This window comes from Scleropages formosus, chromosome 16 (assembly GCF_900964775.1).
Source record: "Scleropages formosus chromosome 16, fSclFor1.1, whole genome shotgun sequence".
NCBI classification, from domain to species: Eukaryota; Metazoa; Chordata; class Actinopteri; order Osteoglossiformes; family Osteoglossidae; genus Scleropages; species Scleropages formosus.
Window position 1 is genome coordinate 10,189,343 of NC_041821.1, and position 20,117 is coordinate 10,209,459.

The following is a 20,117-nucleotide window of genomic DNA, read 5'->3' on the forward strand; positions in this document are numbered from 1 at the left end:
TCTGCTAAGTGAATAAATGTATGTCCCATGTTCTGTCTGGGTAAAAAGGCAACATTTTCTAAGTCAACAGAGTCAAGGGTTTCATTAACTGACTGTTCAGCTGCACACTGAGCAGCTTGGGATGGAGAGAACTGGTACAGTGTGTGAATTCCTCCTGAACAAAGGAAGGACAGAATCTAGCAGCCTGTGATGCCTCATGGCTGCTGAGGACCCAGGCCAGTCTCATTCGCTGACAGACAGATCGGCACTTTGAGAAGTACATTCAGGTTCAAGTACAACAGGTCTGACCTGCACAGAACACTTACAAAGGGTTACCCTAAAACCAAGGCACTGTGATGGAACAGGATTGCATGTTCTCCTTAAGGCCACACCCTGTGGTTAATCTCATTTCTAAATCCATTCCATATAACTTTATTTTCTTATTCTACTTACATGGAGCTTTTAATTAACATATTTAATGCTGATTAAATTTGTACATTGAAAGCTTCCTGTAAATTAACTCCCTACTTCCTCACTCCATTCTATATCCAAAAAATAACTGGATATAACTAGACAAAAGCTTTCAAGAAAGACAGGCATGTGACGATCATAAAAAGAAAATCTTTACTGTGATTTTACTGGAAGAAAATTAAATGTAAATTAAAGTATACAATAGTTAAAACAAACATGTGCAAAGGGTACAATGAATCACTTCAATAGAACTTGCATACAATGTAGTTTGGGAGAAAAATCATAGACTGACAAGTACAGACACGCTCTCACATACACCTATGTACAATGCAGAAATTCATCTTCGACAAACAGTTCTTAATGTCTCCCATTTTGAACAGCTTAAGCTGCACTTAGTGTATCAGACAGTAAATATCTTCCTTCTGCAACATACAGCGGTGGTTAACCAAACAAAATTTAAGCATGAAGGCAACTTCAAAACATGAAGGCCTTACATATTATTCTGATTGTTACAGGTCAGACAAAGCACATCAACATCTTTGTCACAGTGTTGATGTAAATATGCATAGCACAAGGGGAAATAAATGTAATTAAGGTCTTTAAAGCCATTTTTACACGTAATGAGCAATAAATTGGAAAAGAACTCTTTGGGTGTTACAAAGCAGCCGAGGTCTGTGTTCCATGTGACAGTACATAACTGAGTGGAGTGCGACAGTACTCCCTACTTAGACAGTACTACCTACTTACCAGAAAAGAATGTGGAAGTACTTTCACTCAAGTACGTGTGAACCTAACACCACATCCATGTTACATTAACTTAGCCCTTGCTATTCAGTGCGACAGTAAGGAGGGTGGGGTCCAGAGGTCCCATTTCCCACTAAATACAATCTGTATGGCCTGCAGCTGTAACACAGAACGGGATCTGTAACAGAGTCTCTGATGCTGGTTTACAATGCCTCTCTCATCAGTACTTGTGGAGGACTGCTGTGGTCATCATGTGTCTGGGTCACGGTGCAAATGTCACAGCCGGCACAAGTAATGGAACTGCTCAGGGGGCATCCTGCTTCTCTGACCTGCCACTCTACAGCTGACGGAAGGGGGTAATGGTTTCTTAATGCTGGATGGCCCCCTCGGCAGCTAGGCTCTGGTCCCCGCTCTGGTTTAGGTTCTGGTTAGATGGGTAGCCAAGCTCTGCCAGCTGAGCCTGGAGCATGGCCACTGTGTCTAGCAGCGCAGAGCGCTCCACTTCCAGGGACTGCACCTCTCGCCGCAGCCGGCCCTCACTGCTCACCAGTCCCTCCACACTTTCCTCTAGGCTTCGGATCTTGGCATGGGCCACCTGAGGTGCAAACAGAGGAACACAAAGGAGCATGAAGTTTCCACAGAACTGCTGAGTGCCTCACAGGATTGAAGGAAGGTCAAAACAAAAGTCATATTCTGGGCTCATTTCTTTCTTGAACCCCTGGCAGCTATGTAAATCTGCATCACATTGTCACAGTTTTTGTATTTATTTGACAGCTATTCCAGTAATGTGATCCAGCAAAAAGTGTCTGAAGTTAAAACCCTTTGTCAGTGAAATGCAGTTTTCTTTACTCTGAGTTTGAGAAAAGCACCTGCTAAATCAACAATTGTAAATGCAATGTAAATGTGAAGGGCAGCACTACACATCAGGCTTTCAGCTTTCCATAACTCAGATTTAATTTTTGCTCATGAGGGATGACATGGCAATGCACCTGCAGCTCCTCCAGCAGATCCATGTTCTGTTGCCGCAGGCTGCTATTGGTCTTTTCCAGCTGAGCAGCACGCTGCTGCTGACTGAGTGGTGAGGGTGCATCCAGCAGCTCATCCTGCAGCACATGGTACTCCACCTCATAGGCCTGCAGCTGTTTGGACAGGTCCATTTCAAACACCTGCATGCAGCCAGAGAGACCGGGATGATCAGATGGAGGGTGTGGTGACTGGACAGGCTCCACCCTACTCCTTGTTTTGCACAGGGAAGAAAAGCAGTTATTAACTTCTAATCAAACAAGTAAGCTTACATAAGCTACGCCTTATACATGTTGAGGTTTTTAAACATAACAAACTGTTTAATATATGCTGTAGTCCTTTTTATGGTGTTGATTCAGAGATTTTTTGACCAGTGAGCGTCCTTAAACCAATTGTGCTGCTGGGAACAACGACAGGACCACAGCCCTGGATACAGTTACAGTGCAGAGCCGTGACCCCATGGGCGAAACCACGACCCGTGACACACACAGCCAGTCTCAGATCCATGGCGCCATGCCATCACACAGCGCGTGACTCAGTGGGGGCCCCTGGGTGGGGCCTGACAGGCAGAGACAAGCCAGAGGCCTGGAGCCGGTCTGAGCATGCCCCATCAGCTGCCGCTACAGCATGTCCTTCAAATTGCCTTGGGATGGGGGGATAAGGAACAGTTTACTTTTTAAATCCACCTTTTAAGTTGTATTCTATCCAAACCATCTATCACTGTTCAAGCCTCAAATGACATGTGAACACTATCAGATAAATTGTGACTAATAAATGTACTTCATAAAAATGGGAGTTTCCTTTGGGAAAACAAAGGAATACTATGCAACAGAAATACTGCTGCATTTATAGTAAAGAATAATAAAAGTCCTTTCGTGAGGCTAGCTCAGATGGAGCTGAGATTGTAGTGGACGTCAGCACTTGTCTCAGACACTGTGTCACTGTGTCTGTGCCCGTGTTTTGTTTGTGGGACAGGATGGTGTGGAACATGTGGCACAAGGAGAGAGGAAAACACACTTCGCTCAGTGGTCCAGCCTTGTGCCAGGCACGGTTGTTACCCATTACCACAGTGCAGTTGCACACAAAGGCCTCTTCTGACGGATACGAGACTGCAGTCAGCGTCTAATGTGCGTCACCTCACAGAGTTCAGCTGTGCCAACATGCAGAACATCATTCTCTCTGATGGGTCATCAACATCATATAAGCTGCATCAGTGGTACACTAACCAAAAAAGGCATTTCTCTTCAGTTATGTGTACTGTGCCAAAAACACGTGTTCCTCACCCTGTTATGGCATAACTGGTGCAATACTATGAAATTTCGAAATAAAATATGTCCTAAGACAAGAAGATCTCCATGGACATTATTAAAAGCAAAAAATCCTTTGTTTTTGCAAATATTAACCTGTTTATACATTTTCCCCAGTTCGGCCAATGCTTTAATCCTAAGCAACTTGCAACTGTTACTCATGTATACAATGTATTTTCATGTATTTTCCTGTGGAAGCTGAGGTTGATAAGTGGCTTGAGGAGACAAGAGCAAGTCAACCTTCAGGTTACATATACATATTATTATATATATATATATATATATATATATATATATATATATATATATATATATATATACACATACATACATACATACATATATATATATATATATATATATATATATATATATATATATATATATATATATATATATATCTCCATATCCATCCCTAACCATTAGGCCACATGGAAGTATCTATCACCAGACAAACAAGGAACAAGTCATTTTATTTCATCTGCTGATAATAGAATGTTGCCTTATTACAACTTCAACTGGCACTAAGGTTTTTCACCCTCCTAGCTAACCTGATCATATTTTATTCCCACATTATGTGCACAACAAGTAACGGTAGGCAAAGTGATCACACACTGTGACCTCATCAGTGGCAACTCCTGCAGAAACACACTACGGTCTCTCGCATGGCCACCGGCAAAGTAAGACTTGCTGTCACTTTAATGGTGTGAAGTGGAGAATTCTGAGCCACTTCCTTATTCAATAAAAGAAAATAACATTGTCTCCACTGAAATGCATCCTTTCTGCAGACTGGAGGACCCAGCCCATGTTTGCACCGCTCCACAGGGACCCACACCCAGAGCATGACCACGTCACAGAGTTGTTTGTTAAGAAATATGTACTGCTTAGGAAAGTTTCTGTTACCTACAAATTAATTGCAATCAGTAATTTCCTGTTTGTTTCATGAGTGTACACAGGCAAAATGCACACCTGTGGAAAAACCCACGGCCATTAAAAAAAAAAAAAGTGTCAGTTTTGACGGCTGGTTGACTAAACATTGAAACAGCTCATCAGTGTGACAACCTTAAATATTTAAATCTTAAGCCTATTTCTCCATTCCATTCTCCTAGCACACACACACACACACACACACACATAGACACCATACAAGTCACACAAGAACCCCTGGCCAAAACTCACCTGGTTGATGGTTTTCTCCATCTGCACCAAACCCAGGTTTGGCAGAGTGGTCTTTATAAACTCCACAATGGCCTCCAGGTTGTCGTGCTGCATGATCAAGGGCTTGTGACTTCCCAGCAGGCTGAGGGCCACCTTGAAAATGACCTCTGACCCCTGCAGGAAGAGCATATCTGCACCAAAACACAAGAACACAGAGACTTCAGAAAAGGAAAACAGACATCACACCACTCATTTTGTGCATGGGGACAGCAGCACTGATCAGAATGGGCCAATGTCTGGAGGACACAACAACACATTCCTGTGGCTTCCAGTGCAAACTGGCAACGTCAACCTAATGATGTAATCCAATTATACAACAGGAGAAAGTAGCTATTGCACAGTATTGTGCAGTGATTATCATGGGTTTGGGTCAGGATGCCTGATTAGAGCTTTTCAACCATTTTCCACGGAGCACCCAATGAGGTATTCGGACAAAGAAATAAAACTAGCTGTTCCCCTCAGGAACAGCTGAGCTGAATGTATCTGAATGTATTGGGTGCAGCGATGGCGGCTTAGCATCTTTCCTGATCACGTCAGAGCCTCCACCCTTGCCAACATGACTGCACTGCTATCAGATGGTGCTGCTTCAGTGACCATGGAATGTATGGGTGGGAACATGGGGGATAAGGACCAAGGTCACCTTTCACAGGTAAAAGAGCGCTGGTATGCTGACGACTTTGACTGGCTGATCACACCTGGTGTGGGAACACCACAGTGGCCTTGGCGCCCGGCAGACTAATGATCATAAAAACTGCGCCAAGATCTGTCTGGCACCAAGGCTGATCTTGTCTATCAGTATCCTGATCATGCAAAAATATGTACAGTAGGAAGAACAGCCCTTTCCATGGAACAGGGCAACGATGAGGTGAATGTGATCTCAGCTATGCCTCCATGACATTAAAAAGCCAAAATGATGCATACCAAAGACACGTGCAACGAAGCCCAGAGGGAAGTGCGATGCGAAGGCTGTGAGGAACCAAGGTGCAGCATACAAGCTGGGTCCAATCTCATGTTGTTCAAGGTGGCAGTAGAGATCCCGATGGTAGTCATGAAGCAGCCGGGAAAGCTGGTACATCTGGATCTGAGAGGAAAACACAGGAGACGGGTAGGGTAGACCCCACAATACAGTGTGTTACCAGCACTCTTACAAATGCAACAGACACACATCAATTTGTGGTGCTTACAATTACCTTTGAAAGCACGACACACACACACACACACACACACACACACACACAGAAACACAAGAGGTTGCAGGTAGGAGGCTCACCTGTAGGATGATCATGTCAGGCCGGTACTGCCTGCGCAAGCCCATATCGTACATGAGGAACTTGAGCATTTGGAAGGCCTCCTCTTCACCCATGTGTAGTAGCAGGACTCCAGCCACAAAGCTCAGCCCCTGGCAATAGCCAACCTCAGGGTCCAGCAGGGAATAAGCCTTCAGTAGGTTGTAGAGGGACAGCTGACCTGCCCCAAGCTGGGCCGCGAAGTACGGATGTGTGGGAAATGTGCGGCCTGTGTGGACAGAAAATGTCCATATTATCACAGCTGAGACACGGCTACATTGCTCACTGGAGTGTAGGTTACAGTCCATCATATTCTATGAAGAGGACGGATTTCAAGAGAAGTGCAACAACTGCTACTCTTCCAGATACAGCTTGCCACATAAGCTGCCACTCAACAAAAGGAGGGGAACACCGTGGTCAGTGTTCAGTCATTATTTTTAAGGAACGGTGTTCTGGGAAAAGCAAGAGTCACCAAATACTAGAAAAGAAAAAGCCAAACGTATGTGAAGGTCAAAATTCACAAAAAAAAAACCAATTTAAATGCAGGTAGCTCAGGAAAACACTGAATTATATAAATGAGTCCGTTTTCTACAAAGGATGCTACTGCCTGGTGGCTATGTGCCAACAGACTGTGGACTCTTTTCAAGCTTCTCTTCACAGAAAATAAGCTATTTAACACTCAGAACAAAAGTCTAAAAACTGCATAAATGCACCCTTACAGCCCCACAGCAAGAATCCTGTGGCTGTTCAGCTCATCCCAATCCTATCAATGGAAGTACATTTATAATGAGCCCTCCCCACTGCAAAGTGTTTTCAAACAAATGAAATCATAACATCCATCTGAGTTTGATGGCAAAACCCAGCAAGGAATCAAAACACAACCAGGCCATTGCGAGCATTGCAGGTCCGTATGAGGCAATCCTTGTCCAGTAAGAACCATTTTTCATGGTTCTGCGTGGGAGGTGATAATAGAAAGCAAACTGACGTCAATGGACACATCTAACTGAAGAAATGAGACGAGGATGTAAGTAATGGACAGCTGAATGAGCCACAGTATTACACTGTGGATTCCAAAGGAAGATAAAGAAAACATCAATTATCAAACTCTAACTAAAGCTAGGATTTTGAATATTTTAATAGACAGGAGCGGAGAACAAACAATATCTAGAAGTTTAAATTTGACTAAAGCTGGAGAAAGTTTTTAGTTATGTAATGTGGGAAAGAAACACACACACACACACAAAAAAAACTTTCCTCCACCAACTGTCTACTCCAAGAACAAGATCAAAATTGCTTCCCTTTGAAATTACTTACGAAAAATGGTTGTGCATTCACTAGCAGTTCACCAGGTTTTTGAGTCATTCTTCACATGGAAAAATTTTAAGCAAGTCACACCCAAACTGAAATCAGTTTCCTCTAAGCACAACATATTTTGGATTTCCAAACCTGAACCTTGAACTCAAAGCTGATGTTTAGTAAACATTGAGCAATAGTGTTATTTAGAAATATTGAGCATACTGCACGTACAATGTTTATTAAAAAAAATTACCTTATGAAGAGATGACAGAGCCTTGCCACTTCTAGTAGTATTATGAGACTAATAATGTCAAATATTTATGATTTTGAAAGCCAGAGAAGACATGGTGTACAGTGAAGTATTTGCATTGAGTAACACAAAGTTCATGGGTTATTTATTACATGGAAGCAACACCTTTGTATCTCCCTGTCACAAAACAGATTACGTGGTAATTCTACAAAGATAACAAGGAATTACAATGTAACATAAAACAGTTCTAAAGAAACCCAATAAACATACTTTTGATTCCTCCATTTCTATGGTGTATTTCATCCATGCAATGAATTGCGTTGTTTTGCAAAGCTCTTGTAATATACTACTGCAGACATGCCCACGTGTGATATTTTTTTGTAAAGTGTGAAGGTGTTTTCTGTTTTTTAAGAAAAGAAAAAAAAACAGCAAGTGCTGCAAACAATTTACTGTAACCATTACACTGCTTGCCTACCCCTGGACTAACTTGCATGGCTGAACCACTTCCTGAAGAACATTGGTGTAATTTTTAAGGAAGTCTTCAAACATGGAAAGAAGCCTGAAGTTCTCTTCTCATCAGCTTTATAAGGGCAGGCCTCTTCTACATAAGATCCCATATGGCTATAAAAAGAAGTTGTACAACTGCGCAATTGTCTCCTTGGAAATAACACAGCCAGGGTGACATACTATCAATGAACTTGAGAGGACAGTGGCAAGTCTGAACCAAAATGGATCTCATCATATTTGTTTTCCAAGCTGGGAATTTGGGGCTGGTCCCCCAACTCACCCAGGTCAATGAGGATTGCATGCTGCTGGGAGGTGAGCTGTTTCAGCAGCTCCTTGTAGGGGGTCTCTCTTTCTGGGTGCCGACTAGGGACTTGCTGTCGGAGGAGGTACTGCTCGCTCAAGAACTTCCAGATCTCCCCACGGTGATGTCTGGGAACACCTGCACAGGACCACAGGCAAATTGCATCACTTGATTTGTCATGCTACGCCTCACATGGTGTGCTGAAGCCATCTGGCAGAGAATCCAGCACGCCAGCCATAAATGTCCTGTAATAATGTCTGGATGTCAACACAACACAAAAGGCAGCTCTCAGGCACATTAATCATAATTTGAACTGAATCACAGCATTCAGAGCTGTATAAAAAGAATTGTTTGCATTTCCTTCTACATACAGAGCTAAATGAATTAAGATTTTAGCATATTTGCAAGAGAGGAATAGGTCCATGAATCATCACCGCTTAACTTTGCATTAATTTAGTTCTGTTGTTCCATACAGTACATACGAATTGTGTAATTTAATTTAAAACATCATTACTGGAAATGAAAATTTTTTTGCAGTGAGTGGTTTAGCTTCTCAGGAGAAAATATACATCAGGTATTAACTTCTAGACAGCAGGAGTTAAGCAGGGCTGTAAAACCAATAAAAACATGGAGAAAATCAGACCGATCAGATTACAGCAGGATTCAGCCGACCTGTTGTGAGCCCTTGCCCTGGGATGCATTGCTGCTTGCCCACCTCCCCAAGGCACACCTGTTATTTTAGTATCAGCATGGTCTTCAGACGGTGGGTCAAGGTTCACAGCTGTGATATACAACATCTAACATTGTCTGAAGTCCTTTATTGAAATAGCTTTGGTAATTCTAACATAGATGCAGAGGCATCAACCTACTGATTTCAAACACCTAAGGTCACTGTTCAACAACTCTTGCAATTACCTCTTATCAATTATATAGGTAGCTACGAGCGTGATGTGCATTTGAGAAGTGTGTTTGCATCTCTCTCATCTGTTGGTGAAATACAGTTTTGTTTATCCTTAGCTGTATGTCACTATGGTGAAGAGCACCTCAAAAATGAATGGAAACAAACAACGTTCCCCTGTCTTAAGACAACAACATGAATAAGTCCTACTCCTGCTCAGTTTCAAAAAAAAAAAAAAAAAAAAAAAAAAAAACCCCACCAGATATATTTTCCAAGGACTCCATCAGGAGTTCAGAGCAGGAGCAACGAACCCAGGTGGCTAATAAAGCAATAGCTTACGCTAAGGGGTTCCCTGCTGGTTCTTGGCAGAACCCTTACCTTGTCCCACAGCCATATGGATCTTCTCTGTGTCAAACTTGACTTTGGCCCGTCCTGGTGTCCCCAACATCTTCTCCCACACCTGGGTGACATCTTTCAGGCAGGGTGTGATCTCTTCATAGTCCAGCTTCAGGCGCCTGTTCTGGAGGTCATTTTCTGAAGCTGAAAACATAACACATGGCATATGAGTAACCACTTGTCGGACCACTGATCTAACTTGACACCTCACGAAGCATAAGAGACATCAACGTGATTATGGACATAGACACCATTTGTTTAAACTGGTAATGGCATTCAATAGCAGAAAAGGGAAAGGCTCTGGAAATATGCTAAATGAAACTCAACATGCAATCCTAAATCTTCATCCAGTTATCAATACTGAAGCAAGCTGAAGAAAAACTGTTTGAATATCAAAACGGTGGATTTCACCAGTCTAAAGTAATAAACAGAAAAACCACCCAAATTATATTATCAGAGCTATGGTACGCATGTATGTATGCACGCAGGTACGCACGTACGTGCACACAGGGACAGCATTGTGGTATTTAGGATTATTAAGCTTCACAGGATTTCAGCCACATTTTCACCACAACATTATGACGAGATTAACACACACACACACACACACACACACACACACACACACACACACACACACACACACACACAAAAAAGGACCAGAAACTGTCAGGTAAAAATACAGATTCAATTACTGGATCTGCTTGCATGTTAAAACTTTTAAACAGAAATCCTTTGCAAGTAACTTACTTAATGTTTGTATTAAGGCAGTTCTGATATTTGAGTTTGTATCAAATGTATACAATAAAATTATCTTTTTCAGTCTCTACTATAATTTTTCTAAGGTTTGTCATCCTTTAACATGGCCAAATGGCTAAAACAAAAGGATACCACCATACTTCATTGAGAGCACAACTTGTTTCTTCAATGCACAAAAAAAAATTAATTTTCTAATAAAAAAGGCTAAAACAAAAGGATACCACCATACTTCATTGAGAGCACAACTTGTTTCTTCAATGCACAAAAAAAAAAAAAAAAAAAATTAATTTTCTAATAAAAAAGGCTAAAACAAAAGTATACGACCACACTTTATTGAGAGCACAACTTGTTTCCTCAATGTGCCAAAAAAAAAAAAAAAAAAAAAAAAAAAAAAAAAACATTACAATGTTAAAAAAAAGGGTGTTGCAGCTGTGATGTTATCTGCCCTTGGGTTAACCACCAACAGGTTATTTCAACAGTGTGAAGACAGTGCCCAGAAAGGACCCACAGGCCCGCATTCCAGTTGAGACGTTAGTGAGGGGCGTGTGATCTGTCAGTGACACGGGTAAGCCTGCACTTTCTAAGGAAGATGTGTGAGGGTGTGCAAGTGAGAGTTTGTGTATGTGGCCCTTACACCCATCCTCTCTCACCCAGCACCTGGTTTCCTGACTGCTGCTGCTCTGTCATTGCCTGTAGCTTCCTAGACTGTAGAGCCACACAGCCACATTCAGCTCTGTTCAGGGATGGTGGGCCCCTCCATCTGCCCCAGGAGGCCCACGCAAACTACTGTTTATCACCTGTACACAGGATGTTTCTCTGAACAAAATTATTAGCTACACTTATAGTTTAACCACTGTTACTGAAAATTTTCAAAGGAATGCTTACCAACAAGGATATTTTAATGTCTTTTTTGCACTAGGAACCTTTCAGCATGTGATTATTACTGCAAGTATCCAAAAAAAAAAAAACAATGCACACAAACCTGCGATCTTCTGGATGAGTTTACTAAAGTGACTTGTTTTATTTAATTATTTCCCCTTTCGGAATTAAATAAAGGGGCATAATACATCTGTCACTGTGCCGCAGAGGAGAAACCCTTAAGTTTGAAAATGCACGCAGCTACATGCTTGCCCCACATGAGGGCAAGAGGCAGCAGAGGGAAACAGCTCCAGGGGACAATAAAAGAGAAGTCGGCGGTACAGGGCGGAGCCCCACCCCTCACACCCACTCTGATAACAGTCTCCTGTATAGAGTCCCACCCTTCCTTCAACTGTCACTCAGCAGCTGCCCACCCACACCACAACATAGCTGCAGACAAGGGTCAGGAAGACTTAGGGTGCAAGAGAAAAACGGAAAGGAGGGGGCCAGACGATCCTTTTCCCTTTCCATATTATGGATGTTACACCCCTTTTCCCTGTATAAAGGCTACTGTCCACACTGGGAAACTGGTCATCACCCACCTGAACAGTACTACCTCTCCAATGGCATGTATCATGCAATGGACTATTTTCTCTCAGAGCTATGGCAGCTCTTAGTAAGCTAAGCTCTTTAACCCTAAGGGTTATGTGGTAGAACAATGCAGTTGTCAAGCACCCATAAACAGCATTACACACCAAATACAGAAGGCTACTCCTCCCTTCTCTATCAAGTTACTGTTAAACACACCCTCGATATTTTTGTCTCTTAATGTTCCTTCAATTACACAAAACAATATGATACTGGATTTGGTCTGAATCTGATCCAAGTACTGTGTATTGTATATGTGTATCGCATATTACATGTGTATTGTATATTATCTGTACATTGAGTCATACATGTATGTTATGTGCATTGTATTATATGAATACTGTACATATTATACAGGTGTTTATTGTGTATACTGTATATATTTGTGGTCTGCATACTTGCAACTCATGCTGCACAGCTGCGGAGAATGCACCAAAGATTTTCACCACCTGTACGCTTGTGATTATGGTGAAGTGACAAAGTGATTTGATTTTGTATAAAAGTAACATGACTAACCCAGAACACTTTCAAAGAGGCCTGGCTTCACGCCATCATATACAGCTTGTTGCTTTGTGTAGGATGTCAGTTTGCCTCTCAAGCCAATGGGTGAAAGCAGGGCGTGCTGGAGGAAGCTGAAGAGACACACCTTGCAACTGAGGCACCTGTCCTGGGCTTTGACATGGCTGCTTGGTTGGCTGGCTGCCTGACATGGCACCTGTGGAGCCATTCCATTACTCACTTGGTGCAGTCCTGTGTCATCCACATGCCCCAGGCTAGAGGTAAACTTGATACCGAGTTATAACCCTGCCACCAATTCATAGAACCAGATATTTACTGAAGTACATAAGCATATTAAGGACATTTCTGAGAGGCCCTCCCCAGAAATTTGTACTTTGTTTTCTAGCCTGTAATGGACTAGTGTCTTGCCCAGATATTACCCCCCCCCAGCCTTGCATCCAGGGATTCCGGGATAGGTTCTGGACCACCACAACTCTGGCAAGGAAAAGCAGTTAGCGAAAGTGAGCGAGTGAGTGAGGTCACATTAACACAGTGTTCTGCTGGGATTACCACTTATTTCCACACTCCCCAGTGTAACCTCTCATTTACATCATACCCCCGATAACGGTCTGGAACCACACTATTGGTCAACATGTAATAAAGAAAAGTTTAATACAGAAGGGAATTCCCCTGTTGCCGCAACCAAAAGTTCTCTGAATCATATTTACGATTAAGTGAAGACTTCCTTATCAAACGTTACATTATGCAGCTTTGGAACGCTCTTGTGAAATAAAGGACTACACAGTAGACCGTTTGCTTGCTCCTGCGTCAATATTGACCCGCATTCCTGATGTCAACACCCTCTTCAGAAAGCTGTGGTTGTTTATTCATTACCAGGGGGAGACAAAAACTGGTTATGGAAAGCGATGAAAAAGCTAGGAACTAGGTTCTATACTGAAACATACCCTTTCTGTTTTGACAGAGAGAGAGATGTGCCGACATACGGTTGTAGTTTTCTTAGTAGTCACACCTTGGTTGCGATCTCAAGTCCCTAACCACATCAATGACCCTTTAAAGTGTGCCACTCTGTCTAATCCTTTGTCTTCCAAACCACTGGATGTGTTAAAAATGTAACGGTTAAGAAACGATACTGACAGATCTCCAAGAAGAGTAAAATAAACATTTACACAGAATAGCATCACTGAAACGGTACTATAATGTTTAATGTGGAAGGAGGGGAACCATCACAACAATGATAGATATTTTCTGGCTTGTTATTGTATACACTGCCGAACCCCCCCCCCCCCCCCGATGTCTGACCTCTTGACCTCTACCCTTACACACAGGATTAGCTGAGTCTTTCCACTGGATCAGGCAGCACTCACACCACAGCTGCACTCCAAAAACACTCTCCCTCACACCCAACTCTTTCCATTTAGTAAACATTTACACACATCTGCAGAGTGAGCTCCCGGGTGGCCTCTGTTGAGGGGGTAGGGGTGGTGGTGCTTAGAGGCATGTTACACTCCAGCATTAACACTAGTAACACACGATAACTGTTGTGTATTGATTATAGTGAAAACTCCAGGCTAAGTGTTAATAGGCCACTCTTAATAGCACCATGGGTTAGAGTTTGGTTGGCCGGCAATATGTACAGAAAAGGGTAGAAGAGTTGTTGCTGCACGTGGTTCAGTAAAGGAAAAAGAAAACATTATCCATCGCGTCTTATCTTTATTTGTGTTCGAGTGTAGTTATTGCACCCGTAAACACAACAATAACATCTCTAAGTAACAACTGTTAGAGAGACCCATCTGTATATGGGTTGAAGCTAAATAATGTACCTACAATAAAATGTAATAATATTTCTTTATCTATGATTCTTGTTTTTCTTGTCATGATGGAAGAGGATCCCTGCAAGAAAGGGTCTTGATCAGCTAGTATTGCCCTAACTCTGCCATGGACGGTCCCAAGCCCAGCTGAGAAAGGAGGAGGGTTGGGTGTGGGGCTAGCTACCCCACACTGTAAAAACCTTGTCAGCTACAGAAATGCCAGCAAGGAAACTTCAAGGAGAGCCCTTGTTGGCAGCCTATGCCCCAGGAGGGGTGGAAGGCATAAGGAGTGCCCTGTCGAGCATCTACTACAAATCTGTCAGTTAACCAGCTGCCAACAGCAGACAAGTCAAACTCCTCTTTTAGTGCTTCTCCTCTCCGCCATGACAGTGGAGAACTGTAGTGTGCGAAGAAAGCAACCAAACTAGTAGGGTATTGGAGGCATCTGGACAGCCATGGAGGCCATTGCAGACATAAATCCCCTTATAGCCCCTCACCTTGTAGCTTCTGGTTCTCACGCTCCATCCTCAGAAGCAGGATCTGTTGTAGGATGGCCTTCCGCCACAGCTCCCTCAGCTCAGCCCTGGTCCGTTTCCGCCTTTCCTCTTGCACCACTCCCAGGGTGCCATCCCCAGGAGCTCCCAGCTCTGCTGAGCCCTCACACCTCTCTGCAGAAAAAAAGAGGAAGACCAGAGGATCTACAAGTGAAACAAAAAAAGTATATGTCCATGACATCAAGCTTTTCCTTGATGAATGCTTTACTGACCATAGGGACATAAGATGTAAGGTACAAGCAGGGGTTAAAAAAAAAAAAAAAAAAAAGACAAAAAAAAAATTCAGAGACATGATTTGATGATACCACCTGCCATCCAAAAAAGGCCTTTAGAGGCATTATACATGATTTATAGAGATGTGAACATCTTAGAATGCACCATATATAGACTAGAGTGTTAAGATTGTGACAGCAGTACTTTGCAGATAACACTGGACTCTTACTAGATGAAGGTACTTTCTGTCCTATGAAATTAAGGACCAAGAAAAATCTTTATATCCTGTGTGCCTTTTATAACATACATGTGTGCAAGTTCTAGCCCTCATTGGCTAGCTGGGGAGCATCCTATTTCTTCACGTTTCATTCATCCTCAGGCTGAGCTCCGCTCCTTATCAGGTCAAACCAATCATTGACCCTCCCTGTAAATAACCCATCATTCCTGCCCATCCGGCTCCTGGGGAAATCAAGTCTGGGCCGTTTCCTCATTTTATTTTATTGTTCCAATTCTTTTTTTTTTTTTTTTTTTTTAAAAAAAGAAGAGAAAAAAAAAAAAAAAGTGTGCTTTTCTGTGTTTTTCCTCCAGCATATGTGCATATAATTATCATGTCTGAATCTTTTAATTCTGTAAACTACACAAGAACATAGTATGAGCGTTCCTGTCTTTGAAGGGTTTTTGGCTTCATGTTTTCAAAAGCTAACACTTCACTAAAGCATTATACAGCAAACATGCTCCAGTGCACCACACACACACACACACACACACACACACACACACACACACACACACACACACAAAAACATACACACAAACACAAAAAGCCTTTTCAAGGCCCCACCCAAAACGACAGGGTGGATCTGAAACCTCAAAATACCCTGTTTTGCTTTAAAATAAAAACCTCTCCCTTGTTGTTTTCTTCCATCACCCTGACACAGAGTGAACTTGTCTAAAGGACTCATGCAGAACAAAAATCCCACCCTGCTCATTTGGGAAAGAGGGGCTGGGGGAACTTAAATGACCCCCGATTTAGTACCATAACTGCTGCTGGTCAGGGCATGACCTGTGAGAACAGTCATGTCACCGACTGTAAGAGGCTGTGATGACTCTCTGCAGCAAGTCGGAACATTGCACAAATGATAAAGACCCAAAAAGCATGTGGGATTCCTCAAAATCTGAGAATATTTGGATTGTGTTACACCGTGCTAATTACCCCAGCTCTGCACTAATTTCTGCAAAACCAGTTACAGGCTTGTTTTCTTACATTCCACGCTGTCCATAAATTACACCTGCATGAGGATCACAGGAAAATCCCAGACAGCAAAAATGTGGGCAGCACAACATTGGCAGGGAATAATACTTTCAGGATTATAGGCAAAAAAAAAAGTGTGTTATCTGAATTTAATTGAATTAAAAGTTCTTCCATGAATTTGTATATTTTTAGTATTTTACTTTTACAAATACTTTTCAGACAGTGCCTGAAGTTCAACCGTATTATCACTGGAATGTGCTGAACGTACATAAGTTAAGATGGTTTTTAATAATTAGGTTATGCCAGACCTTCCTGTGTACATTTTCCATGTTGCACATATCACACATAGAACAACGTGCAAAAACAGTGCTGCAGACATACAGAAAAAGCAAAGCTGACAGATGTACTGAAAGCTGAACGATTCAGAGGAAATGCGCACATATCGACCAGAAAGCTGGTGCTCACAGGGTGAACATGGCCCAGCCGCTCATGCTGAACAAACAAAGTTCTCGCCACCATCTCCAACCAACTTGGTGAGGTAAAGACAGAGGGGAGCAGCCCAAACATGACGTCTTCACTCAACCACTCTGCACAATTCTCCTTGTCTTTCACACTGCAAACAGACAAATTCTGTCACCAATGGGATAAAGTAACCATACACTTATGTGTATGACAACAAACAAGATTACGAGGTTTACTATATTTGTACTTTTAAAGAAATAATCTCAGAATTTTGATGTAGCACTACAGTAGGCTAAAAGAAACGTGAGAAAGAAGAAACTTTAAATATATTTACTAACACTTTTCCCCCAAACTAACATAAAACTCAAATAAAACAAAAGTGCTTTTCACAAAAGACAAAAATATCTAGACACAGAATCATCATTGCAAAGTTACATATAAACACAACATATCAAACATTAACCTCAAAGTCTCAAGGAATGTTTAAGATTCAAATCACCTTGCCATTTTTGTGTAGTCTTTCGCAATTCCTTTTTATGGGCATCAGAAGTCTGACGGGTGTGAACTATTACTCAACTTATCAAATGGCTGAACAAAACATTCAAAAATAGAAACAAAACACCTGCGCCGTAGGACTCAGTCAATCAGATCAAGTGGTATGGTGTGATTACAAAACAATCACTCAAAATATTGCTTTAATAATGAATCTTTACTTTAACTACACATGACCCTTCCAGTTATGATGGAAGTGATAAAACTGAAGCTTTACTCATCTTCACTTAATAGAAATGCCAATATACTTGTTCTGTGCTTCTCTCCCTCTCACACACACACTTATTCATTTAGCAGACACTTTTCTCCAAAGATACATACAACACACACACACACACACACACACACACACACACAATGACGCAGTGGCGGCGGCTTGCAGGGCTGTCCACTCCCTGTGCAAACACGGCATTCGGCCAACACCCAGCACACACGAACGCCACAAATTGGGTCAGAGACAAAGAGGCGCTTTCCTGCACCCGTGTGATACAGCTGTCAACTACACACTCTGAGACACACCAAGCACTCAAACTTGAATGACAGCACTCCCTGCTGCACATTAAACTTGAAAACAACAGGCACAACAAGTACAGTAGGTGTGAAAAAATATCACATTAGAGGAGTAACTTGCCACACAATACAGACCAATGGTGAAAATGAAAAATAAGCCTTAATTTGTTCCATCATAGACTTAAACATCTGGAAAAAAAAGTATATTAAATCTGAATGAATTATAAAACTGCAGACTTGTTAATGTTTTTGTAGCTACATTTTCTCCCACAGAGAAAATTACTACAAATGTGAATGATGTTCAATTCCATTATTCCACAACATTATTCCCTTCTACCTACAGAAGACATTTGTTCAACAAGGCAGCATTTCGCATTTCACACAAGCACATCCGTGTTCCCTTTCCATCTTTCCTTCATCTGTAATGTACATGACAAGAGATTTCAGTACATGTGGGGAATAGGAAAGCCATGAATTACTAACAAAATCCATTACGTTTCACATTCTTTAGAAATATCATACACATATATGACGGGCAGCTAGTAGTGTAGTGGTTAGAACTACTGCCGCTGGACCCAAAGGTCTCAGGTTCGATTCCCACCTATGGCTGTACTACCCTTGAGCAAGGCAATTACCTTAAAATTGCTTCAGTGAAATTACTCAGTTATATAAACAGGTAAATAATTGTAAACACCTCAAGATTGCAAGTCAGTTTGGAGAAAAGCATTGGCTAGAATTAAAAAAATTCAGATGACAGAAGTATGCTACCACTGAACCAGGGGTTCTTGAAGACTTCATATAATAAATGATGCTTTACCCCCAGTTATAGGTTAAGTTCTCTAAAACAGACACAAACCTGGGACGATGTAACAGCAAGCTGGGGATATCCTAGAGTAGCAGGTAGTGTTAAATATCAAGCCATCACCTAGCATTTGAAGGATCTGGGTGCAAAATCTTGCTCCTGCTTATCACTAAGCCGAACTGATACAGTAGAAATTATACAGGTGTGTAATCAAGTAAATAACTAAACATATTATACAAATTTAACCCTGTAAATCAGTGCGGACAAAAGTTCCAGCTAAATGAGTCAATCATGATGGTTGCTTCATTTGCGTCTCATATAAACAAGAGGGCTTAGCAAGAGGGATGCAACGTATAAAGAAAGTAACCTTCATGGTGGGGGTGTCAGAAGCATTAACAGCCTGCCTTCCAATCCCCTGAAATAGAACTAGAAACAAGCAAACAGGGGTTTAGGCAGAGGGAAAGTACTGGCACAGGATGAAGAGTCCATATGAAAACACACTTACTGCGCTGGTCCACATAAACAAAGGCAGTCCAAAACCCAGAATCTCAATCTCACCGCTACTGGATTGACACATAAAATCCCAGACATCACCCTTTTTTCTAGCCCTAGACACTGCAAGCCTAACCCCCAAGGAATCTAAAATAGACAGTTACAACCTGGAGCAAAACAGCAGCCAGAGTAAACCTTGTCATCCTGCCACAGCACAGATGATAGAGTACTTCATTTCCTAGTGTTGACAAAGTGGCATTGACAGCTGAAAAAATGGAGTTCCCTCTCAGAACACATTCTGGCCCACTGCCCACCTGAACATAACCTGCAATTTGCTAATTAAAAGGAAAGGATAGAGTTAATGACACAGAGAAGCAGGCGGTATTACAGAGGGCTGTGAGCCACAAGCTCAAACAGGTGCACAGCTTGCAGCTCAAGGCTTTGAACTCCAATCACACAAGAATTGCACACTCACCCTGAAAACATCCTGTGTAAACAACCCAGTTACCCGCTAATGAACATCAACGTCTAACATCGCACCAACTTTTGAAGTGAAGGATTTCCACAAAGATGCAAATACAATGTACTGAGTAGTTGTGTTGTGAAAGGTTCACTCTTTTGTCCCTTAACAGCCATGGTACCCAGGAATCATATACCTGAGTATTTGGAACCTCCTGGACAAACATGTGTTCACACATAATTGGAATCCCTGGAGAAATGTGGACACTCATGTGATGGAAACATTCCCACTTTTGAGGTTTCACCCAGTACTGATTTATCAGCTCATAATTTAGAGCATATCTTGCAGGCCAAACTGAAGATCTTTCTACCCCCGGCATTTTTCTAATTATATATCTGTGACAACAAGACACCTTTTACATAGCCACTTTTACCATCCATTTCTTTAGGGTAAATAATCAAAATCATTGATGAGTAGGAAGAATGGTTAAGTTCAACATTTTCTCCAAGAAGTGACCCTGAGATGAGTCTCTGGCTGTTTTTTTTTTTTTTA

General features: G+C 41.9%; 1 protein-coding gene across 8 annotated transcripts in view; it reads right to left on the reverse strand.

The window, feature by feature from the left end:
* Positions 1-623: 623 nt before the first annotated feature.
* The window catches only part of tbc1d1 (TBC1 (tre-2/USP6, BUB2, cdc16) domain family, member 1), a 52,720-nt gene continuing 33,226 nt past the window's right edge, over positions 624-20,117 (reverse strand). For 7 of the 8 annotated variants that reach the window (XM_018737974.2, XM_029259062.1, XM_018737976.2 and 4 more), the window contains 8 exons: positions 14,766-14,936; positions 9,659-9,820; positions 8,362-8,520; positions 6,013-6,257; positions 5,664-5,823; positions 4,704-4,873; positions 2,184-2,360; positions 624-1,789 (listed from right to left, as the gene is read on the reverse strand). In XM_018737974.2, the coding sequence (XP_018593490.1) occupies positions 1,562-1,789; positions 2,184-2,360; positions 4,704-4,873; positions 5,664-5,823; positions 6,013-6,257; positions 8,362-8,520; positions 9,659-9,820; positions 14,766-14,936 (1,472 nt within the window). In that variant the 3' untranslated portion in view covers positions 624-1,561. Of the gene's footprint in view, positions 1,790-2,183; positions 2,431-4,703; positions 4,874-5,663; positions 5,824-6,012; positions 6,258-8,361; positions 8,521-9,658; positions 9,821-14,765; positions 14,937-20,117 lie in introns of those variants that run through there. The other variant, XM_018737977.2, reaches the window with a different exon arrangement.